This window comes from Macaca nemestrina, chromosome 3 (assembly GCF_043159975.1).
Source record: "Macaca nemestrina isolate mMacNem1 chromosome 3, mMacNem.hap1, whole genome shotgun sequence".
NCBI lineage: Eukaryota > Metazoa > Chordata > Mammalia > Primates > Cercopithecidae > Macaca > Macaca nemestrina.
In genome coordinates this window covers 128,583,332-128,609,695 of record NC_092127.1, presented here as the reverse complement: position 1 = coordinate 128,609,695, position 26,364 = coordinate 128,583,332, and the positions used below count along the sequence as shown (strand labels likewise).

Below are 26,364 nucleotides of genomic sequence, written 5' to 3'. Positions count from 1 at the left end.
ATCGAATTTGAGCTCATAAATATTTGTACTATTCCACAGGCAATAAAGTAATCAACTTCAGTTTTATTTCATCCACAGAAAATTAATAGAGTCATTTCTAGCAATACTGCTACATCATACTTATGAATTTTAAAGATGTTTTGAACAACTCAAACTCTTACTTGATGGAAGTCTTTTTTCTCCACTAGCACATTATTGAGGAAATGTAACAAGGTTTTGATTCAAATGATTTTTGCTGAAAGTTGATACATTTTGTCATATTTATTTTCTAAAGAATCATAGCTATTAGAGAAATTGAATTTCTAAAACAGAAACTGTGCTACATATTTTATTCTTTTTAAGCCCTATTTTTCCTTGTCGTTACGTCTAAAAATAGAGATGCTTCTGTTGCCCAATGGATTGCCCATTTTTTTCTTGATCCAAAATAAGGAAACTGAACAAGGAAGAATGGAAGCTCTAAGTCTACAACAAGGGCACATAATTTTGTCTTTTGAAAATGTAATTACCTAGTTCATTAGGTAATGAATCTTTCATTCATTAAAGTGACCTCATGTGGCCTTATATTTTATGCATAGTAATTTTAACCCCTAAAAAAGAGAAAAAAGTAATTATAATCAGAGATTTCTAATTGTGGACATTAATTTGTCTCTAATTGGGATGCCAGTTGTTTGTGGCCTCAGTTTACTCATCTGCAAAAAGATGCAGTTGTATTATGTAGTATAATTATGTCATGCTTGCATTGCGTAATGGGAAAATTGATCTAAAATATGGCTATATCTTTAAACTGTTCTTCCAGGATCACCTGTAAATTAGTACACAATGTCTTTCAAAGGATTATAACCCAAGATTAAGTTTGCACTTTTATTTGGCTTTATTGTTTGAGCATTTGGGAAGCCAGTATCTGAATTTCAAATTTTAGTGTGTAGTAAAACTGTTTCCAGGCTGGCTTTCTTCCCTTCCCTTCCCTTCCCTTCCCTTCCCTTCCCTTCCCTTCCCTTCCCTTCCCTTCCCTTCCCTTCCCTTCCCTTCCCTTCCCTTCCCTTCCCTTCCCTTCCCTTCCCTTCCCTTCCCTTCCCTTCCCTTCCCTTCCCTTCCCTTCTCTCCCCTCCCCTCCCCTTCCCTCCCCTCCCCTCCCCCTCCCCCTCCCTTCCCAGCCCCGCCCCTCTCCACCCGCCCCTCTCCTTTCCTTCACAGGGCATCTTGCTCTGTCGCCCAGGCTGGAGTGAAGTGGTGCAATCTCGGCTCACTGCAAACTCCACCTCATGGGTTCATGCCATTCTCCTGCCTCAACCTCCTGAGTAGCTGGGACTACAGGCGCCCACTACCACTCCAGGCAAATTTTTTGTATTTTAGTAGAGACAGGGTTTCACTGTGTTAGCCAGGATGGTCTTTATCTCCTGGCCTCGTGATCCACTCGCCTCAGCCTCCCAAAGTGCTGGGATTACAGGCGCCAGGCACTTTCTAAAATCATAAGGTGGTACTGCTTCTTTTTAACATATACTTTAAGATCTGGGATACTTGTGCAGAACGTGCAGGTTTGTTACACAGGTATACATGTGCCATGGTGGTTTGCTGCACCCATGAACCCATCATCTACATTAGGTATTTTTCCTAATGCTATCCCTCCCCTAGCCACTCACCCCCTGGTTTCATGCATGTCCCTGCGAAGGACAGGAACTCATCCTTTTTTATGGCTGCATAGTATTCCATGGAGTATATATGTGACAATTTCGTTATCCAGTCTATCACTGATGGGCATTTGGGATACTTCCATGTCTTTGCTATTGTGATCAGTGCTGCAGTAAACATGCGTGTGCATGTGTCTTTATAGTAGAATGATTTATAATCCTTTGGATATATACCCAATATTGGGATTGCTGGGTCAATTGGTGTTTCTGATTGTAGATCCTTGAGGAATTGCCAGTGTCTTCCACAATGGTTCAACTAATTTACAATCCCACCAACAGTGTAAAAGTGTTTCTATTTCTCCACACTCTCTCCAGCATCTCTTGTTTCCTGACTTTTTAATGATCACCATTCTAACTGGCATGCAATGGTATTTCTTTATGGTTTTGATTTGCATTTCTCTAATGACAAATGATGATGAGCTTTTTTCATATATTTGTTGGCTGCATAAATGTCCTCTTTTGAGTAGTGTCTGTTCGTATCTTTTGCCCACTTTTTGATGTTTTTTGTTTGTTTGTTTGCTTTTGTATTTTTGGGGGGGTAGATTCTGGATATTAGCTCTTTGTCAAATGGATAGATTGCAAAAATTTTCTCCCATTCTGCAGGTTGCCTGTTCACTCCGATAATAGTTTTTTTTTGTTTGTTTGTTTGTTTTTTTTTTTTTTTTTTTGCTGTGCAGAAACTCTTTAGTTTAATTACATCTCATTTGTCAATTTAGGCTTTTGTTGCCATTGATTTTGGTGTTTTAGTTATGAATCCTTTGCTCATGCCTATGTCCTGAATGGTATCGCCAGGTTTTCTTCTAGGGTTTTTATGGCTTTCGGTCTTAGGTTTACATCTTTTTAAAAAACATCAGTGAATAGTAATTTGAAATCAGGATATCTTCAGTAAAGTTAGCAAAACAGTGTATGTGAAACAAAACATACCACACACATTTGCACAATGAAAATCACAATAAATGGTATATAAAAATATTTAAATGAAATTTAAAACCTATAATTTACTTAGCTTTGAGTAACTTGAGAAGATATTATATTTAAAAAATGTGACTCAAAGCATGAAGAACAGCTTTCCATGTATGTAAAGAGGCAGTTATTTGATAAACAAGGTCTTCCAAGAAAGTTATGCTTTGGTCATGTCAGAGTAAAGCTGCAGGCAATTGATTCCTTGCCAGATTTTTATGTCGTTCTGCAAAGGAAAGTCCTAAGATGGTCCTAATATTATTCAACTGAAATATGAAATATGTCCATAGTTCCTTGAACTGATATGCTATATTTTGGGCTTTTGATTTACACAGAATGGTGAAGAAGACTATTGAGTGACAAAATAAAAACTTATTTTGAAAACATAGGCTCACAAATAAAATAAACTAAGTTATCAGTTATAATTAGTGAAATGTAATGCTAGTGAAAATCATTCAACAGGTTAATAGGTAAAACTAAGCTCATAAAAATTGTATCAATAATGGAAATAAGACACTCTCTTTAAATAAATACTTCGTGTTTTTAATTAAATATTGCCAAGCTAATTTTTTTAAAAATCTGCTTTTATAAACCTTTCTAATTTGCTCTTGTAAAATTCTGACGATTTACAAAGAAGAAAATGTATTTTCTTGCTTTAAAGATAGCGCAAAACATTTAACTATTTATTCACTATGTTTGTTTGAAGTATTTCAAATTAGTGGGATCTCTGAATTGAGAAGTCATATGTATATGTTTGATACTAATTCACTCATTTAAAAATATATATCAAGTGCCCTACTCTGCCCTGTTGCATCAGACTGTAAGATATAGTCAATGATAAGAAAATCATGCATGCCTCTCTCTCATATTGGGGTTGAGTATTAAAATATATAGCAAAAGAAAAAAAAAGACTTACTTATGGTTACATGATGTCTGGAAAAAATGATGGGTAGCAATTAATGCAATGAATCAAGGAATCCCATGCACAAATCCCCACTTTGAGGCAGAGACATGCTGACAAGAAGACAAAGGAAGATATGGGCAGAGGAGATGCCCAGGAGGTCAGCTTGGTCTTGTGTGAGCTTAAGTAAATCCTTTTTAAAATCTGGTCTTCAATTTCTTATTTCTAAAATGAACAAAAGGGCTGGCTCTTTTAAGGCCCTTTCTGATGTTCTTTATTGAATATTAGATGCCTAGGATAGAGAGTTTTCATTCTCATTACAGATTTGCATAGTTGGTATGCCAGAGATTGGATCTCAGCTTGTATATCTAGATATTATAAGAGCTGGGACTAAAACTAGGGCTTCAGGCTTGTATTTTTCTTCTATACAAGACCAATACAACGGCATTTTTTTTCAGGTGTCTACTCCAAACCTTCTTACCACTGCATCTTAGCCTCAGTAGTGACTCTCGATATAGAATCAAGATAAATAGAAACATAATCATGAAAACAGAACTAGATAATGGGCACCCCTAATAACTTGAAAGGTTAAAATTGTCTTCATTCACATGATGCTTTCTACTGTGAATTTGGGGACATAATGTAAGAGGGATTTCTGGTCCAGCCCATGTGTCATGAGTCAGTATTTTCAAGTTCTTCACGAAAAAAATGGAGGTCTGGAAATGAGAGCAATGCCAACAGAGTAGGAAGCAGTAGGAGCTTGATACCAGAAGGCCAAGGGAGCAATGAGAGGCAGGTGGGAAGAAACTAGTTCCTAACGGCTTGGGTAGGAAAAATTTGTAACTCCATGATACACATATGGTTATGAAAGTAAGTTCTTTCCTCCCCTGACCCTTCTCTGATGAATGTGGCTGATGTGAGATGCCTGGCCAGCAATGGGTTTAGAATGCAACTGAAGTGGAATTTTCAGAGCCCTGAGGGAAAAGGAGTAACCCTAGGAATCTGGGAGATAAATCAAGTGAACCCAAGCTGTGTAACCAGTTGTTTATTCTTAACGGGAAAGAGTGGGCAATAAGGAGGAAATAAACATAGAGAAATGCATGGGCTCAGGGGATGGCGTTGAATAACTGCTAGACCTAAGGAGCAGAGCTACAGCCATCATATCGCATTCAGCAATCCATGCTTCCAAAATGTCCAGGCTCACCACTTCCAGTAATCAAAGGATCAGCAAATATTTTTATTAAATCATGAAGTCATGGAAAATCCAAGAAAAATGAGCAGAAAATATTGATTCCTATCAGTGCCTTTTATTAAGTTACTGTAATATCCTGTACATGACATTTGTAAAAGTGTCTAGGAATACATCTGCCACATTCTAAAGTTCTTGGTGAGTGTTACTTCTTTCTCTTCATCCTCTTGTTTTTTTTTTATACTTGATTTTTGCTGAGGACAGCAAGATATTCTCTTCATATTAAAGGGTAAAGAAAGCTTAGAAAAATTCAAAGTTTTATTTCAAATAGCCAGCCTAAAATAAATAAAATATTTCTGTCCATTTCTTAGTATATGTGTCTCAATGACAGCAGATATTAGAGATGGATATATTACTCGTGTGATTCTTTGAATGACTTATGGCCATAATTATTTAAATTAAACTCATTCTATTTGCTCACGAGAAATGTAAAATGTGAGCCATCATTTATATTTTGGGTACTTGAAAAGAAAAATAAATAAAATCTCACCATGACAGTTTCTGAATTCAAAGAAAATTATAATTTCCCTCTTCTTAATTGAGAATATTCAGAGAAGCAAGATGCTTATGCACATACTTCGAAATTATCACCTGAAGCAGTAACTATTAAGCTGTCTTGTCAAGTGTTGCTTGGCTTGCATTTTTAATAATATTTGTGGTACCCTGGACTTTGTACAGACAAAGGCTGAATTGCTTGGCTTATCATCTTGAAAGATCCTGTTATTCTGCTTGCTTTTACTTGCTAGGAGGATCCTACTAGAATATATTGTCCAGAAATAGGTCATCAATAAGTGATTCAAGACAAAATATATATACACACACACACACACACACACACACAAATATATACACATATATATGTGTGTTTTGTATTGGAAGATTATCATAAAACAAACATTTAAAACAGAAATAAGGTAGCATTTTTATTTTCTTTTTATAGAGAAGAGATTTTTGATATTATCTTTCATTTTACTAATTCAAAAAATATATATTTAGTTAATCTTGTTACAGTAAATTGATACTTCTTACCATTTTATTTGATTCATTGACATATTCTTTTGTATGAAATATTGATCATAATATTTGGTGCCATTTATAATATAAAGAGATTGATACTTAAATCACATTGGAAATAAAATGTAAGTAGTTTAATGATGGAGTGCTGCAATAGAAAGCTGGTTTAGAAAATCAGGAGCTAAGTAGAGTTTATATACATTTTGAGAGAGGACAAAAATGAAATTGAGTGAAAGAACTGAGTCTTTAGGTAATAACATAATATGGAAATTGTTTGGCAAGATAAAATCTTCATGTCTCTCTCTTATGAATTTAAGGAGCTCAACAGTTTTACCTCATTAGCACCTTTTGCTTATGTCTGTCTGATGTGGCAGCTAGATTTCAAGAGGAGCCATCTGATGTATAAGATTTATTTGCGTCCTTTGTGCCTCTGCATTTTTCACATCTTTGCCTTTAGAACAGAATCAAGAAATAATGCTATATTTAATTTCACGTCTAAGAAATGAGTGTCTATATAGTTTTTTTTTTTTAATCTACAATACTTAATGTCTGAAATCACACATTCTGGATTTTTTTGAAAGTCAGTATGGTTTCATTGTACTTTGTGTTTCAGTGGTATTTAAAGATTTAAAATTAGATATCGTTTTTGTACACACAAATTTTTTACAGGTTTCAGAAATTCCTTAAATTATAATTACATCTTTATTGAAAAATAAAAATTTGGCTCTGTACTGTTCAGGAAATGGTTATGGTACATCGAGATTCTCAAAACTGGAGTATTTTACTAGGAAAGAGATAGGTTTAGAACTCTTCTTTGGCCAAATAATATTTTGGAAGCTATGTAAATTGTACTTAATTTTTTTTTTTTTTACATCCTGTAAATCTTCAGAACTCTTAAGGCCACTGTGGATAAAATAATGCCTCGGTAAGAAAGAATTAATGGGGTCCCAACATATCACAAGAAGTTAGTTTTATTTAAAATGACAAGGTTATCCATATTCTTAATCTGTAATTTTTAATCTTTCTTTCATATCTGTCTCGATGTTTGTATATGTAGATGAATCTATGAATTAATATTTAGCTAGCCAATTTGTGAGAGTCCTGAATATATGGGTTCAGTGAAATAAAGATCTATTATTAATTTTAAACTAATGGATTTTCTTTCAACTTTTATTCCATTGATGTGTTATTTGTGACATGACAGATTTAAATAAATTACTATGTTTTTATGTTACATTTTTCTCCCTTCTTTTTCAAATTTGTGGTCCTTTTTTCCCTTATTTCATTTTTTTAATTGCATTTCTTGTATTCCTCTTAAATTTTTTCTACTCTCTTTATGTATATGCTGAACTTTATTCAAAATATACATATTTTTCTTTCTTTGCTTCATTTTGTTAACCTCACCCACATTTAAATTTCTTTTATGTGACTCCTCCCCCCTGCCCTGGGGCATATTCATATGTGTTCGTCTTGGAGTTATGATGGAAACGAAGAATGATAATTTCTTAATTTACTTTTAATTTAAAAATGACAATAAAAACTTTGTGATTCTCTTCTCCCAATACTTTATATCCAGTTCCTTCTGTAAATACCACATACTGAGGATACGAAATTTCTGTATCTCAATTAGTTTTCTTTTACAATTTTTTGCTATAGTTCCTGGTTATTTTCTATTTTTTGAATTTTTTTATCTTTCTGTTTCATATTGTACAGTGGGAAGAGATTGGTGAAGTGGATGAAAATTATGCCCCTATCCACACATACCAAGTATGCAAAGTGATGGAACAGAATCAGAATAACTGGCTTTTGACCAGTTGGATCTCCAATGAAGGTGCTTCCAGAATCTTCATAGAACTCAAATTTACCCTGCGAGACTGCAACAGCCTTCCTGGAGGACTGGGGACCTGTAAGGAAACCTTTAACATGTATTACTTTGAGTCAGATGATCAGAATGGGAGAAACATCAAGGAAAACCAGTACATCAAAATTGATACCATTGCTGCCGATGAGAGCTTTACAGAACTTGATCTTGGTGACCGTGTTATGAAACTGAATACAGAGGTCAGAGATGTAGGACCTCTAAGCAAAAAGGGATTTTATCTTGCTTTTCAAGATGTTGGTGCTTGCATTGCTCTGGTTTCTGTGCGTGTATACTATAAAAAATGCCCTTCTGTGGTACGACACTTGGCTGTCTTCCCTGACACCATCACTGGAGCCGATTCTTCCCAATTGCTCGAAGTGTCAGGCTCCTGTGTCAACCATTCCGTGACCGATGAACCTCCCAAAATGCACTGCAGCGCCGAAGGGGAGTGGCTGGTGCCCATCGGGAAATGCATGTGCAAGGCAGGATATGAAGAGAAAAATGGCACCTGTCAAGGTAAGAGTTTGCCTCCGGATCTGCAGGGGCTGTCTGCTTCAGTTGGATCATGTATATGTATTTCCTCCAATGATTATGAGCAAATGACCTTTTACTTTGCTAATTTATGGAGATTATTTCTCTCAAGTTTGATTTTTCTCTTTTCAGAATTTTGAAATTTCTGGCAACCGTGAAAGATTTAATGTAATATTTTATTGGATATACATAATTAACACTCAGAGGGTGTCTGACTTGCAGTGTAATATTTCATATTCACTTTGCTTTTAGAAATTTTATTTTTGAAAAACTCAAACCAAGGGACTAGTAATCTTCATTGTATAATTATTGTCTGCTACTTCTATTTTCTCTCCATGAACCTGTCTTCTACTCTTTATTTGCTGTATCAAATTTAAATGCAAAATCTTTGATTAGACTTGTTTGGGCATGTTTTTAACTGCCTTTTAAAAATTCTTCAGAAAAAAAGTTCAGCCATATGAACTTTACAGCAAAACATTTGTAAACTGAGAGGATTAGTGTACTGTGCTGTTTACATATGATTGCAATTACGTGCTTGCTTTTTAAAAATTACAGATATTTTTAAATGCATAATAAGCAGTGCCCCACAAAAATAACTATTTGAAGATAAAACCGATACAAAAGGTCATTTTAAAGCAATTTGCCCTTGGGGATTGTTTTTTTCTGTTTTTATTTTTCTTTTAAATTGAAACTTGATCATGCATGCTTCTGTCTTCATTTGAAAATGCCCTCATTTTGCCCACAGTGTGGTGAGTTAGCCATTTAAACTGGAAATTTGTCAATGGCTTTCTGGAACAAGGGAGTATTTTATATCAAAGCGAAGAGCAGTTTATGGGAAAGAAAGCAAGCATTTTTCTAATTTAAATTATTCGCCCTCATGATCCTGAACTTGTTTTCATCATGATGTGAGTGTACTAAATAGGTAATGAAAGTTAATGAGTATTAACTGAGGGAACTTTGGATGCTGAGCAGCCCCTTGGTCCTACCTGGTAGTTTCAGGTGCATTTATTTTCCCTAAGTCCACTCTATTAGATGAATCAGACTTCCTCATTTATTGATGCTTGACTGTAGATTGATTATCGATCCAGGGAAACAAAACTAGGGAAATTACCTGTAAATTATGATAACTTTGGTTAATTAATTATCTCCAGAAGCACATTGTACTTCACTTGAAATTCCTTTTTCAGCACCAGTTTCTATTTTGTATCTTTGAAATACCATCTACTATTAATTCTGTTGTTTTTCCATGCAAGCTACAACTTTCTACACTTGATTTTATATCTACACAAGCACATCTGAAAGTTTTGTTAAATCAAAATTATGTTTCTAAAATAAGCATAAGCTTATTGGGGAAATGAATCATAATTTCTTCAGGATTGGAATTAAAGAAATATTTGAATATTAGTTTTTTTTTATTTTTGAGCAATCTTATTGGTTTAAAGTGAGGTTTTATGTAATTAATTAAAGGATCAAAAGCAGGAGTTATAAGCAATCCACTGAACATATTTCTATCTAAAATATTGTAAATATAAATCTTATTAATTATTTCTAAAAATTTGTTTATTAGTATTACAAACCAACATACTCTATTTGGTTGTTCGTTTCTATCATTTTAGAGAATATGTGATCACTTAGTTCAGACCACCATGACCTTTGTCTTTATTTTGATTGGCAGATAATATGAGAGCCCTCTCTCCATCTTTTGAGGATGCATTTTGATTGTTGATGAGATTAAAACATTCTGCTGGTGATAGTCACAAAAGTCTTGGGAAGCAGCGTTCTGACAGAATGCAATGCTGTCTTAGCGCAAGTGTTAGCATACATCTTTTCTTTCTCCTTTCATGTTCTTCTCTTAATAATTGAAAAGTAGACCCTTAATTGAGGGACAGTGGATTAACTGGAGACATTTCATTGTAGAAAACTTTACTTAACTGGACTCTGTCTTAATTCATGCATTTATCTTCCTCCCCTGGTAGTAGGAGCAGTGGTTTGCAGAGTTGATGCAAAAAGTTTACTACACAGCCCAGAGAATGTTTCACTCATGCATCTGTATGATTAATGCCTGTTGGTATTTTACTGTGTACAAATGGTATGTGATGGCACTCTAGGAAGAATTTCAAGTGTTTATTCTATACATAACTTATATGATTTAATGACTCATTGAATGAATAAATAAATCTTGAGGGTTTGCTTTGGAGAACTAAAGCATCATAGATATTGTTGAGACATTTCTATGTATACACAATAAGTACATGTAAGTGTGTGTGTGTGTGTGTGTGTGTGTGTATGTGCTATAAAATGCCACCATGACTCTAGCTCATTTTACAATGTTAACCTGCTAGTCTCAAACCTCTGAGTGGGGATCTTGGTGATTTGGAACCATCCTTCTAAATAAGCCAGAAATTTAGGGATCATTTTTCTCATCTCTTTCCTACTCTCTATCCAGTTCCAATCCATCACAAAGTGTTTATAGAAATTACCAGTCAACTTTCTCTTTAAATTATCTACTTCTCTCTATTTCCTTTTCCTTTCAATATAGAGGTAAACCTTGTTGAAACTGTGCTTTCAAATTTAATGAATGACTTTATATATAGTTTTGGTTTTTTAACCATATGAATATATCACCTATAACAAATGCAAAAATTTGTTTCTTACACCCATCCCACCCCTGGAACCTCCCCTCTGCACACACACACACACACACACACACACACACACACACACTCTTTATACACTTCAGTGGTCTCCTTTAAGACAAAGCTTTTTCATTAAGAGGCTGTATGGTTTTGCTCCAGTTATCTTTCATGACTCATCTTAAATTTTGCTTTCTCTCCTTCCCTGTGCAATAGCCAAACTAGCTTTTTCCAGTTTCTCAAAGACAATTTGCTCATTTTCACTACTTGTTGTTTTAAGAGTATGTTCTCTTCCATGAATTATTCTTGTATCTAACATACACTAATCCTTCAGATGTGTGCTCCAGTATCCCTTCTACAGAGAAGATGCCCCAATCAATCAAGGCTAAATCAAGCATCACTGTTTACTCATATATCTGTCCTTCATAGAACCATTTAGAACTATTATTTTACATCTATTTGCATACTTGTAATCTGTTTAATTATTTTTTCTGCTCCTGTTAGTCTACATACTCCTTGATGGCAGGAATAGCAGGGGACTGTGTACTCCTTAATCTAAGGGATGAGAAAGAAGTCAAAAAGCAAAAGAGAAGGACAATTAATTCAAAAGAGTAAAGAAAAATTGCAAAGGTATAAAAGAATACTGTGTTATTCTGTGTTAAATACCACATTGTGTTGATTCATTTAACCTTTGTATTATCTGTAAAATATCTCCTTTGTCTGAAAATTGATGGATATGTCTTTTAACTTAATCATTTCTTAGTTCTCTCAGGCCAAATTTCACATTCAAGGTATTAAGTCATATGTGATTGGTACTTCACATATTGACTATTAGAGAAGACAATTTATTGAACTTTACAGAGCACAGAATATCACATATTTAAATATAATATGGCCATGTTACATGATGACATTTAATTATTGTTTCTTAGTAACCAAACTATATTAGAATTTAATTAAAAATAATTATATTATTGAGAAGCTAAAGTTTGAATATGTCTGTGGCAATGATTTCCATATGTTAATATTTCTTAGTCTGTGCTGGCAGGTGACTGAGTACTTGCTGTCATATCATGCTTATGTGACTTGTTATATGTGCTTTACGTGATGGAGTTGACACACGGCCTTTTACAAACTAAACTTTCAAGATTCAGAATGCTAGGCAGCTCATTAACATATGGCCTCAATCCGGATGACCAAGCAGTGAGTCTGGAGTCCTGGTCAATTTGGCAATTTATGATCTGTCATCTTCATATAATTTCCTCTCGTTTAACTTTCTTTAAGAGAAATAGACTACCTCACCCATAATAATCTGGTTTTGACGAGGTAACAAAATACTCATTTCTATTGTATGAACTTAAAATATAGTGTACATTTATTTTTGTAAGTCTTACTTATATGCCTAAATTTTCTATAATAAACCGATTTAAGTCTACAGATTTATTACTTGGAAGTCTTTTTTTTTTTATTTTCAGAAACAAATAATGTCTCAAATCCATTTATCCCAGTATGTTTCCCCACTTGTTATTTATTATTATTTCTGATGAAATTCATGCTATTTTTTCCCCTTAAGACTCATGTGAGACTTTTTTTTAAGTAAAAAAATGGTTAGCAAAAACACATTTTAGAAGTTTCTGCCTTTTATTGAAGCGAATGTTTTTGACAGAAGTAATTGAGTTCACATGAATCAAATGTTGCCTGCTGAGTGCTCTTGTGATTATGTTGCTGACTTACTCAGATGCAAGGCAAGACCACTAATCTTCATCAGTTGCTAGTGGAATGAAATGGTAATTTGAAATTAGCCCTAGATAATTATAGTTTCACTTATATCAAATGGAGGAAAGAGATTCAGGTTGTGGGTCACTGCCAAAACCAGTCAGAGTGAAGAAGGTATATAGTACATGCTAAAATACAGGATAAGGAGGGTTACACGTCAAGGGCTGTGGAGAAAAAGTACTTATTAATTGTCCAACTGGGAGATGATTGCACAGCAAGGAAAATGTAGTGAAAATACCCAATTCAAGAAAGAGCCTTGATTCAGAAAGAGTACAGTTACAGCGGGGAGTAGAATGCTGATCATTCATACTTCTGGTGCATATTTATGATTGAAACAAAATTGGCTGGAAATATAGTATATTAGGTGTTCATGTAATTATGCATTAGAGAGCCTAGTTATTTTTAATTAGGCACATTACCAAAAAACATCAAAGGGGTTGAACTTATCGTTCTATTTAGTATGTTATTATATGTAACAAAAGGAAACTATTTTAGTTTCAAAATTTGAACAAATGATGGCAATTATGGAAGTACAGAATATCAACGGTGCCCGTGTGAGATGTGTCGGTGAGTGTGTGTGTGTGTGTGTGTGTGTGTGTGTGTGTGTGTGTTCTGCTTTGGTGAGGAACAACCAAGACAATTAAGTAGTCAAATCATTTCACCCACTTACAAACATTACATAAGAGAATAATTCAAATAGTCTTTTTTTCCCCCTATTTTAACTGCTCCCTGGCCTACTTTTAGATTAGTTCTAATAAAATTTTAGAGAGTACTCTGCAATTTTTGTTGTTGTTGTTTGTTTGTTTTTGTTTGTTTGTTTTCTCTAAATCGAGGTTTTCCAACACTGAAGCTATTGATATTTTGGGCCAGATAATTTTTGCTGGTGGGGAGGGGGATGTAGTCTTGTTTGTTGTAGACTATTTAGCAGCTTTCTTGGGTTCTATCCTCTAGATGCAGTAGGACACCCCACTCCCCAGTTTGACAGTCAAAAATGTGTCTAGATATTGCCAAATATTCCCTGGGGGCAAAATCACTCCCATTGGAGAACCACTAACCCAAATACTTCTTCCCTCCCCAAATGAACACACATGCTACTAACACAAAATATGTTTATAAATATGTTTACGGACTGGATATCTTTGCAAAATTGAACATTTTTCTTTAAATTTGGGAGAATGAAGGAGATGTACATGTTTAAATGTGACTAATTGAATTTGAATATGGTGGGAAACATACTGCTTGTAAGAGGCAGCATACCCTAGTAGTTTAAACACATGAATTCTGAGTAAAAATGAATAGAATCTTATTCCACCTTTTCCATCTATCAACACTATATCCCCATGCAAATTGCCAAATCTCTCTGTTCTTTGCTTTCCTCATCTCTAACTAGCTCGTAAAAATCTTGTGAGATATTATATAAAAATTACTTGGCACACTACCTAGCACACTATATTTATTCAATTAAGATTATTTATTTTAGCTCTCATTAAAAATAAAATGTATTTATAGGCATATGTGTCTTCTTTATAAAATAAAGTATAGCTACAGGTTATAAAATTATCTAGTTTTCTCTAAGTACGTAGTATATTCCTGAGCAATTTAATTTATCAAATAATAATACTACATTTTTTCCATTGGGTAAATAAAACTATCTAAGTTTTATAGAACTTCCTTTATAAAATTTTTGTTAGAAGTGCAAAACTGAAAAATTTGCTATCTGGGTAGACATTATCACTCATTCTATAAGTTGTTATTATAGTAGGCACTCTATCCAGCCTTTACAATTCCTGTATCCTAGGAATGCTGACATATATGCATACAAACATGCATATAGACTCACATCTACAGTTAAAATTTATGAAATTTTCTAATAGCGGTGTGGGTGAAGTGTGGTATTTTAGATAGGGAAATAAGAAAATGTTTTGTTTTGTTTTCTGAAATGGTGGCATTTAACCTAGAAATGAGGGGGAAAAAAACTGTGAAAAGTATGGGAAACAGTGCAGCTAACAGATGGAGCTTCCAATGCAGAAATCTATTTTAATACATTAATTTTATGTATTTATCATTTCTTTCTAAAATTACACTTTCAAAAATGTATTTGCTTATTAAAATCTGAGAAGTAGAAAACCTGATGATTCCTGAACTTACCAGCTAAAATATGATGTTTTTACACATTTATTATTATCTTAAAGACAGAAAACTCCTAATAAATATCTAGGGTCAAATGCATGCATATCAAACATGAAGCAATCCAGTTTATTTATGCGTGGTGTTGGTGGATGATTATTTGTAAATTATTATACCCGTTGAAAGTATAAAACCCATTTTTTTTTCTTAAAGACCTCGTTTCATTGGTTTGACAATGGTTAATGACTAGTGACTCTTCTGCTACATGTGGATGGACAAATACGGGGACTTGGCAATGAAAGAAAAGACATAGAACCACCAAAAACCTTGTGATTTCTTTCTGGTCAAACTTTTAAATCTGGTTTGCACTCCTACTTTCTCACTCATAAAATAAATTATACTAGTGAAAGTCTTGAGGTTGTATATATTTTTAGTTTAGAATAAATGTAACAGGCAAATGCTATACCTCATATTTACAGTAACAGTAATAACTACTTTGTAAATTTCACTTTGGGCAGGTTTTTAGGATGTTTTATATGATGATGACATGTTCCATATTGTTACTGTGCAAATGAATCTTAACATTAATGGACTTGAGTTTCATCATGGTTATATGGATGGAGAATTAATGATTACATTTTATGTTGAAATGTCTCATACTTGTGTAAACACCTCTTAATAATAAACATTTATTAAAATAATATGCACTGGATAAGCTCCTTTTATTATAATGCATTTTTATAAAATGATAACTATCAGGAAAAGATTTTAATGATAAAGACCTCACAAAAAGCTTTATATATTTAAAATTCACAACATTTAAATGTTCCAGGACACCAAAAAATAGTCTCTTTGTTTTATTGTTTGCTTATTTTCTTGTTATTCAGATACCAGCAAAAGAACTTACATAAAGTCTGATAACATAAAACAGAACCGCTCTCTTGGGAAAAGTGTGTACAGAGAAATTCGATGGTGAAAACTCAGAGTGTGATTTAGCAAATATTTCAGTATCAGTTCTCAAATTCTTGAGAACTAATAGTTCAAAAAAATGAATGCAAATTATAAGAAACAAAGTAGCCAACACTTGCATAAAATCATTCAATAGACTCCAAACATTACAATTGATCTCTGAAAGCATCAGGAAGTATTTGTGTGCATAGCAGATTAACGGCATAGGACTTAAAAGTGATGCCGGCCTCAGCTCAAATCTCACTCTAGCATTTGGTAAATACGTAACTGTGGTCAAGTTACAAAACCAGATTGAGTCCTGCTTTCTTCCTCTGTGAAATATTAAATGTTATAATCTTCACCTGTAAAGTGTTCATGTAGCTTCAAGTAATGTCTGCCTATTTAGAAATGGTAGATGGACCGGCAGCATTGACATCACCTGGGAATTTTTTAGAAAGGAAGAATCTCAGCCTTACCCTAGAATGTCAAATCTGAATCTACATTTTAGCACATTCCTTGGTGATTTTTATGTACACTCAAGTTTAAGAAGCACTTTTGCAGTGAATGTGTTTTTCTTTTTTATTTCACAGATTGGGACACTTAGGTACAGATAAATTAGGACCATGTTAGTATATAAGGTCAAGAACAGTAATTTATTTATCTTAATCCCTTGTATATATGTAATAATAGTACAGTATCAATGTTTTTAGAGCCATTGTGCATTAGTTAAATGTTTATTTCCCCCTCAAAATGTTCCTTAATATATTTTATCATATATATGGTAATTATTTAATTTTTGATAGTATTAGAACTAATAACACTTCCTTCTGATAACTGCATTATGACTTAAGAGTTACGTATTTACTATCATTTCTCTATCCCATTATCATAAATAGGCAATATTTAGCCAATTAGAGGAAAAGTCAAACAACAGAAAAGTAGAGAAAAAAGTAGAGATGCATCCATATTCTAATGAGTTCAATTTATAAATTAGCTGTTTGTTTATTTTGCTCCCTTTTGGGATGCTTGTCTTTTTCTTACTGACCTAGAGGGGTTTCTCACATGATTTAGCATTTCCTCTTACTGAAGTACATTATGGGGACCAAATTTTATCTAATTCTTCTGTGCTCAACATTTAAAGTGCAACACAATCATTTTAAACCTCATTGTTGTTGACCATACCAAGGAGAAATTCTGATATCAGGGTATGGTGCTAGCCAGAGGTTCAATATTTTTAAAAATGTTTCTTAGTTGATTATTACATGAAACCAGGGTTGACATGTGTTGTAACATTTGAAATTCATGTGTGTTTGGCTTTTGGTGACTAATATGAATTTGCACCCCAAAACCTCACCCGGGGAAGGCCACTGATTTTGATTCTTGAAGGAAGGTTGTGCTTTCTTCTTCCCATTTGAAGGTTATCAGATAACAGCCTCTTTGTGCTTTCCTTGTGCACATGGGCACTTTTCTTCTCTTTTCTTTTCTTTTCTTTTCTTTTCTTTTCTTTTCTTTTCTTTTCCTTTCTTCTTTTCTTTTTTCTTTCTTTCTTTTATTTATTTTTTTTGTTTTTATTTTTTGACTCAGAGTCCTCTTAAAGATGTAGCCAGCTTTTCAAAGTTTCAGATTTTCTGGAGGTCTCCCCACTTGGTACAAGGCTATGGCCTTTTCTCTTGGATTCTGGGACATTAAAATTCAAGTTGTCTTGTTTCCCAGAGCCTGCCTCATGCCACTGAGCTTGCAGGGCCGCCTAGGATATGCTCTGGCACTCACGGCTCCAGGCTTTGGCTTCCCTTTGTTTCTGCCCTGTGTGGATTGCCATTGCCGACATTTTTAATTTATTAGTTTTAATGGAATTTGTGTTAAAACGAAACATAACAGGAACCTAAAACTGTTATACTTAGTTCAGGATTTTTTTTGGTGCTTGTACCTGAAGCATTTTCAGGTTTTCTTAGACCTTCACATGGTTGGTACTGAATGCCTCCTGAGAACTCACAAACTCTAAATTTTATAGCTCCCCAGGTATACCATGCCAAATACAAAATGTTTAATTAAAAAAAAATTACTGTGGACTGATAGGAAGATAAAATTTGTGAAATTACTTGACCCCCTCAATACTAAATTCACAGTTTTTTATTAGGCAAAAAATGAAGAATGTTTATGTTTTCCAAAGATACATTTAAGTTTTACTCAAAACTCATGTTATTTTACTAAATAGTTAATATCTGAAAACATATTAGTTAGGCTGTCTGAAAAATTTGGCAAGTAAAGTAACTTTCCTTTGTTAATAAGCATTGTCATTTTAACATTGTAATGAACAGAAGAAAAGCTGTGATTTTTCTTTTCCTCCTTCTGTAAGTAACGTTAGAATTAAAGTGATTTACATGATTTAGGAAAAACAATTCCCTCTCCGTCCTTACTTTTTTTTTCATCTTTTCTGATCACAATCTCTGAAGCTTTTCTAAAAAAAATAAAATTGAAATGAATTCAGGCAAAGTCTTTTCTTTGAATCTTTGAGAAAGGAATATGAAATAAAGATATGAGTGAAACTTGGGAACAGAAAACTATTTTTTAAAAATAGTTTTAGCATAAAGACTCCTAAATGATATGATAAAGTTAAATTTGATTTCACCAGTCAACTCAGTAATTATAATTAATTCATGTCATCTGTATAAAGAAAACAAAAGGCATGAATTTAGAGGTGTTAATACTAGTTACTGCAATAAGATTAATCATATTTCTTCATAGTACTAAAAATGAAGATATAATACAGACATAAATATTGGTCTATTTCGTAATCTCTTCATTACAAAACGTAAGTGCAACACAATGATCCTTCCATGTGGAAAAAGGAAAACTTTTATTTTAGACAGGATAATAATATATTTACTTTTTTAGCACAACTTGCTTCATTACCTTAATAAAAATGTAACATATGAGTTGAAAATTTTATGAAGGTCAGTAAGCTAATAAGGAAAATGAGGTCTCGAGTGGGAAGTTGGAGAAGGGATTAACCTGTCTGATATCACACAACTACCATATTTTAATTTTAGCCTTAAAATAATATATTTTACTTCAGACTCTTTGTTTTACTTTTTGACTTTGTACAGTGTAAAACCACACTCCATCACAATGATTGATTTGTAGTTTTAATTGTATATTGAATCAATGATAAACCTGAATAAAAAGTACTGCTACTTCCTAGGTCCATATCTAGGATTAATATGTTAAATATTTTGTGCTTTACCTCTATAGATTTATTTAATGTACCCCCTGGATGGATTAACCTTGAGAAATCTACTTACCCACTATAAAGGGTTGCATAGAAAACTATCTAACTAATAGCAAGTGTAGCTTAATTTGTATCTCTGTCTCTCTCTCCAATTTATGCTACTCATAGAAAAGTATGCCTTTTACTGAAATTGTGCAATTATTGCCTTTAAATTTAACTCATCTCTTAGTCTAGAAAGACGTGACAATTATTATAAGTCAGGAAAGCATGGAATTACCAACCCTGGCATAGTTCTTTTTAGGAAGTGTGTAATTCGCAATAACAGTAAAAAAGTGAATTCTAAGCTATACATGATCTCATAACTGGTTTTATTACATGAAAATGCTTTTATATCCTTTATTATTTCTTGTCATGCGTGTAGATCACATCTTATCTTTAAATATTTGATTCTCTTTGGTGCTTAAATGCTTTGTCTGCATTTACGGCTGACCAGTAGTGTTTCATCTATAAGAACCAAAGTGATTTGTTGATATGCTTTCATCTTTACTGAGCTTGAAGATATCATGCTCATTTGAGCACTGTAAAGGTGTAGTTTATAAAAGAAAAGGTAAGGAAAGAAAGAAGAACCACAGTTTGGAGGAAGTAACAATTAGAGCAAATGATAATTTGACTGATGGATAACTCCATTTCTTTGATGGAATTGTTAGCAGGAATCAGACGTGGAGAATGAATGCTGGAAATTTCCTGCTGTGTGATTGTAAAAGAGAATCGTAATACACTACTCCATATGCATAAGAGCTTTTCCTCTGATGAATTCAAAGTATTTTGAAAGGATTCCATTAGAACATATCTAAAATAAAATTTAAAAAAATGAGACTATCAAAGTTTTATTTTCCATTCTGTGGGTTGGAAAAGTCATGTGATGTGATTTCACCAGAGTTTCCCATGTTACCCTTAGGCTTCCTTTTCCCACACTACTTTTATGCCTCACAATCTGAAAGCAACATAATTACTTTGTCCTGTGAATGATTTTTAAATATTCACCTATTCCCAATATTATCCAATGCTAAAAGCTTCTTTTTTTTAGAACGAGACTGACCTGTATTACTTATTTATTTTAAATTCTCTTTAGAAGGTTCTGTGTGTCATCTGTGTTTGCTCTCTTGGTTCAAGCATGATTTAATATGTCAACACCGGTTTGTTTAACTGCATTTGATTGTCTTCCATACTTCACTTAGAGCTAGGCAAGTCGCCTTTCAAGAATGTTGCTGCCCAGATAAATGAAATGTCACAACAGTGAAGACTCCTTGTTTTGTGACAGCAGTGGCTTTCTTTGGCACAGTCAGTGGTTGGAGAGGGAGGTGGGGAGGGAACCTAAACAGTAATAATAGAGCCCATTTAAGTCAGGTTGTGCTCCTCAAGGCCCACACAGACCAGTAGCAATAGAATAATGTAGTTAAATTTGGGGGGAGCTTCAGTCTTTATTCAGGTGAAAATGAATTTAAATCCAGAATACTATTATGAACAAAGGTGAAAAAAAAGTCTGTTAGCAGTTTAACCAAATAACACTGAAAGAAATCAAGTTTTAGTTGGATTTCTTTCATACTTCATTACCAGGCCCTGAATGGTTATTGCTCTCAGTACATAATGTTAGAAACCAATTCATGCTAAAAAATGTTTACACTGTCTCCCACAATAAACATACTGATTATGATTTCAAAACCTGGATTAGATTTTAAATATTGGAGGCTCATAAAGCTTAGTACTTGGCACAAAGAAAATCCTCAATACTTGCTAGTTAGATTAAAAGTTTAAAGCAATTTCAAATTTCAATGAGAGATAATCCTAGATAATGTGGTGGGGTCTTTTGTTTGCTTCTGTTTTTGTTTTTGTAGTAGCATTTGTTGATATTGCTGCCACCACCCTGGCCATTGGAGCACTGGAAGATAGGAGCACGCTCAACCTGGTACTGTGGTAGTGTCCAACCAGGCCAGCTACTCATGGCAAACCCTTTAAAGACTTAGAAGCTTTCTAAGAGTTGTTGGTATCAGTGCAAGTGTGAACATTTTCATTTCAATTTGAAAGAGAAATAAACCAGACCAACCAGGCATGTTGTTAATGATTGAATATATGTTACAGGAATAGAGAGACTATAAATAAAACGCCTTGATCAGGAACTAAGGGTATAAGAAATTAAGCATTCAGGAAGCACAGAATTGGGTGAAAAATCTAACTTCTGGTAAAAATCTGATGAAGGGGAAAGTCTTAGCCGAGGGCAACCTGTCATCATCAAGGGAAAGACCAGCCAGAGTGTTCCCCTGAGCAGACCTCAGGAGAGCATAGTTATTTTCATCAGCACTTACAGGGAATGGAACGAAAGCTGAGGGGAAAAGGAGCTTGTTCCTAGAAAATACAAAAGTAGGCCAAAGGGAATAGTTTGACTTTCAAGTGCAGTGTAAAAAGCAATAATATACTAGAAATAATAGCGATACCAAGAAATAAGATCTAAGATTCTGAATATCAGAATTGTCAGGATATTTTAACTGGAATGGTAAAACAAGAAGGGTTGACACATTTGCAAAAAGCTGCTATGTGCCTGTACTGTTAAATGTTTTATTCATATTCACTCTTTTAAGCTTGACAACATCCTGCGAGCCACCGTTTCAGGGGCAGCTGAAAACTCAGAAGGTTAATTTTACTAAGATCACACAAACTAAAACTAGAAAGTGGCAAATTGACATTTGAACCCAGTGTGTTTGTTTCAAAGTCTACCTTTTTACTACATGTTCTGCAATAAAATGCATTTGAAATTCATTTAATGATGTCACCTCAACTTAGATCACCTGTAAGCTTAATCCATTGTTTGTAGGAGCTGCACTAGAGTGCACATGAGAGGGCGGCACCCCAGAAAGACACAGGAGCCACCAGAGTTGTCGTTACAGAAGAGAGATTCGGATCCTATTTTCAGACCTCAGACTGAGGAAAAGGAAAAGTAGCTAGAAAGGAAGAAAATGTAGTAGCAGGAAGATGGAACAAATAAGCAAAGCAAGACTGAGTGAGCAAAGCAAAGAATGCATAAGAACGTCTAGGATTCTGAAGCTCTTATCTGAGACAATAGAGGCCCTATAATTAGGCTCTATGAATAGTCAGGAACCGAACTAGACTTTTTAACATATTTCCTATGGGAACATCCAGATGGGGGTCAGGGCACCTTTTGGCATAAGCTCAACATACATGTTGTAGTTGAGGGAGAGATCGTGTCCATGGGTTAAAAGTTCTCAATCCATTTCTGAACTTTTGGTTTGTACATTCTCGGACACATAAGCTGCTTTGTGTTACTTGTCTGCTCCTGTAAATAGTACAGGATTTTTTTTAAACATGTTTTGGCCTTTGGAGTATTAATTGTCATTTGTATTCAAGTTTTGTTTTGTTTGTTGTTTTTGTTTTGTTTGGAGGTATGGTATGGAAGCAGTAAAACAAAACTGTACTGTATGAAATAAGGGAGGAGACTTTGTCAGGATTCTGAGGTGGGAGCATCCTTTGTACCTCATGGACCTAGTTGGATCTTTAGATTTTTCGTTTCCACAATAAAGAAGCTAAAGGATTCTTCATTTCCCCACCAACTCTGAAATTACACATTTAGCAGGTACAAGGTTTCTGACTGGAGGAGACTTTCAGTTTGAAGTGTTTTCCTGTCATTCTTGATGGTGGGAAGTTGAAAAGAAGCAGAACACAAAACAAAACAAAGACAATTAAAAGCAAAAGCAGAAATAAAAAAAATATCTTTATAAGCAAAATAGTACAATGAAAATAATTGCTACTTCTCTGATGATTGATCTAAATGAATCCATCATGATGATAATGAAGACAAATGTCCTTGTGTTCTAATGGATACAACAGAACTGTTTTGGAAAAAAGAAAATTCACATCCATGCATTATCTCACCCAGCTGCATGCCAGGTCTGTAGAAAAGAATTTAATCCTCACAATAACTTTACCAGATATATACTGTTGTTTTTATTCTATAATTGGAAATAAATGAGGTTAATGTAGATTACATATGATTTCCAAGAACCCTGAGTTAGTAGTTAGCTTCAAATACAGCTTTAGCTTTGAAGGAAAAAAAAAAAAAAAAAACTCACTGGGATTTCTAACATTTTAGAATATAACACATATTAGTTTTTAATTTAAAAAGTAGGTAAGCTTAATTACTACAATGACAGGTGAAGAAATGTATAGTAAAAGGGCAAGTATATAGAGTATTGTAGCACTGACATGAAGAAAAATAATAACTGCTACCTGTTTTGAAAAATCAAAATCAAAGACAACTATTTGCTAATAATTGTATGAAAAGAAGATATAAAAAGAACTAATTCTACTCATATGACTATGTATATTTATATATGGCATCAGTAATACGAAAATAAATCACAATGGACTGAAGATTATCTAATTATTGCGTAACTTGAATATGTGACTAAATTTTAGTGGGGAAAGTTTTATTAAATTGAGTATAGTTAAGAGATTGCTAATATATGATCAATTTGAAGTAGAAAAGATGGTTTCATATTATTCAAAATAACATATATGCAATCAAATGCTGTTAATATTTACTGAGACTTTCTCATTACTTATTTAATTAAATAATTCAATAATTAAGGAGAATTTCACTGCAAATCCAATTTCCCTAAGTGTGCTCTCTCTCTTCCTCTTCCTTATTTCTTTCCCTCATTTTCCTTTTCTCCTATTTTCCTTTTTTTCTTTATTTTTAGAAGACATTCCAAAAATGATTACTTTTGTATTTCTCAGTGTATTTGATCTAGAAAACAAGTAAAGCTGCAGGTATTTTTTTCCAGTTTTATATTATAAATATTACTAATTTTATAATAAGTCTTGAAAAGGAGTAAATGTCCATACTGCTGTAGAAAAATATATGCTCCTTTTCTTTCTTTTGTGTAAATTGTTTCTATTTCATCATTTAAAATGCTTCTTAGAGCTCATAGATTTATAAGCACTGATTACAACAGCAGTTTCATGTTTTCTCTATATAGAAATACACAGCTAAATGTAACTGTAATCTCCAATAATCTTCAGATTTTCTTGTTTTGTTTAATTTTGTTTTGTTTTTCCTAAATAAGTCTTCTTGCTTTGTTCTTGGAAACAAAAAGATGTTGTTTTATTTGTATCCTGCCATTTCAGCTTGTCTACTAATAAAGTTAACATATCCTGTTTCAACTCTCAAAAGCACTAACTACTTTAGCTCTTAAGGTCAATTAAAACGGTAGTGTTGGATCCTGAAAACCTCTGAGTTTCAACTCCTAGGTAAGATTTAAAACCTGGTTGTTTCTGATTTTTTTTCTTTTCTTCAATTCTTACTACTTTTTTCTAAAGTTACTTTATTTTGTGTTGTTTTGATTTCTTCTACTTACACGCTGTTTTAATCTGCTTTTTTTCTCCTCCCTTATAAATTTTCTGTAACATAAATTCATTCAATTTGTTTATAGCAAAGTCTATATATCACACACTATTCTAAGCAATCATATTTATTATGTAACTGGATCCAGACACACAGACACAGACACACACATACACACACAAACACGCACACACACACACACATATACATGCATGCATGCAGGTAGTGAAAAACAGAGAGGTAATGAAGATAACAGTTAGTAAGTACTGGAGCTGGAGGAAAGCCTAGGCCATGTCTTCCAGGGTCTCTCTGCTCTTCACTACTACGTCATTCTGGTCATAGAGAGAACAGCCTGTCCTCTCGCCTAATTTTTTCTCAATTTTCTCACCAAGGCATTTAAAAAAAAAACAGTTAAAAATAAAAAAGAAGGCTGTATATATAATAATTATACGAGTGACAAATGAATAATTAAATAGGAAGATTTTTAAAAATATTTTCATAAGTTCTTTTGATTAAAAATCTCAAGAACACTTAGGCACTTGATCCTTTAATCTTGTAAAAAGAGACTGATTCAAATACAAAATATTTCCATTAAAAATTTACATGTACACAAACTCTAAAAGTTAACAAAAATTGTTATGTACTAAAATAGTAACATTGTCATTTAAAATGTGTTAATATTAAAGGTATTAGAGACACTTTTCTAATAGGTATTCAATTTTTGTTCATACTGATTCCTCTTGTTTGCTGTGCTATTTTTAAATATGTCATAAAGGAAAAGTTGATATGTTTAGGTTATGCTTTGTCACATTGGAGTATTTTTGGGGGTTGAGGGGGCTGTGTCATGCCACTCAAAAAATCCAAAAAGGTCTTTATTGTCAAGTTCGTTCAAGAGAATTTTGGAAAAGAAATTTGAAATATTATTTTGTATTTTAAAAATATATTAAATTATAATTTGAATTCCAAAGTTAAGACATTAAAGATTGGCATTTTCAATTAAGATATATTTTCTCAGACATCAGTATTACTGTCCATCCAACAGTGATTTAGTCACAGAAGAGGAGCACATTATAGTTTGAAGAAATTGATGAGTTTCTGTTTGAAGGAAATATTTTCATTGCAGGTTTTGTTGATACCTTATCCATATTATTGATTTTATTATTTTAAGGAAAAGAGTAACTCTTAGGTATATGAATGGAAAAATTGGATATAAATTGAAGAGATTTATAAGTCTAGTAGAATTGATCATGTGTTAAAAGTTTTAGCTAACTTTTTTCAAATTGGTTATTAAAATATATTATTTTACAATTTATTTATACTTAGCATACTACATATATATTACATATATAGTTTGTAAACATATTTTAAATAAATTTAATTTAATGTTTAATAATTTAATGAACCAGTATATACATTTGCAAATAAGAATATATAAACCTATTTTATGTATACATTTAGTCTACTTTTTGGGAAACGAATAATGTCAAACAATAGAATTTCTTTTTCATGATTTTATGTGAAAAACAATAACAAAGGTATCTTTCTTTTTTAACAAAATCAAATTTTACGTGTTCTGAAGGGTGATAACCACAAGCCATAGGGAAAAGTACCAGACTACATTCAAATTAGCCTTATTGTTCTGTAATATCTTCTTAGAGTACAAGGTTAATTAGTACCATAGGCGATATGCATTATTCATCATTGCAATCAGTCTTTTATTCTGTGGGGTCTTTATCAACTACAAATTGTTGTGTTTCTTGTAACAGAACCTTGATAAACTATTGTCATATTTAATTTTACTGAATTTTATTGGTGATATATAAATTAATTCGTGTACTTTAAATATTCCGAAGATGCCATTCCAATCTAGAAAACTACACAGTAAGATTAAAGATGAAAGTCCTCCTCTTTGGTAGGAAAACATGAATTTTCAAGGTAATGAACATAGATTATTTAATAATGTTTGTGTTCAGTGTCAAGAGTTTCTCATTAAATGTTGATTTTAAAATTTTCTTTCTATATTATTAATTT

At 33.2% G+C, this 26,364-nt stretch overlaps 1 protein-coding gene across 7 annotated transcripts in view; it reads left to right on the top strand.

Moving 5' to 3' along the window:
* LOC105463593 (EPH receptor A5) overlaps window positions 1-26,364 on the top strand; it is a 349,905-nt gene that overhangs the window by 66,586 nt on the left and 256,955 nt on the right. For all 7 annotated transcript variants that reach the window (XM_011710796.3, XM_011710794.3, XM_011710795.3 and 4 more), the window contains exon 3: window positions 7,526-8,189. In XM_011710796.3, the coding sequence (XP_011709098.1) occupies window positions 7,526-8,189 (664 nt within the window). The remainder of the gene's footprint in view (window positions 1-7,525; window positions 8,190-26,364) is intronic.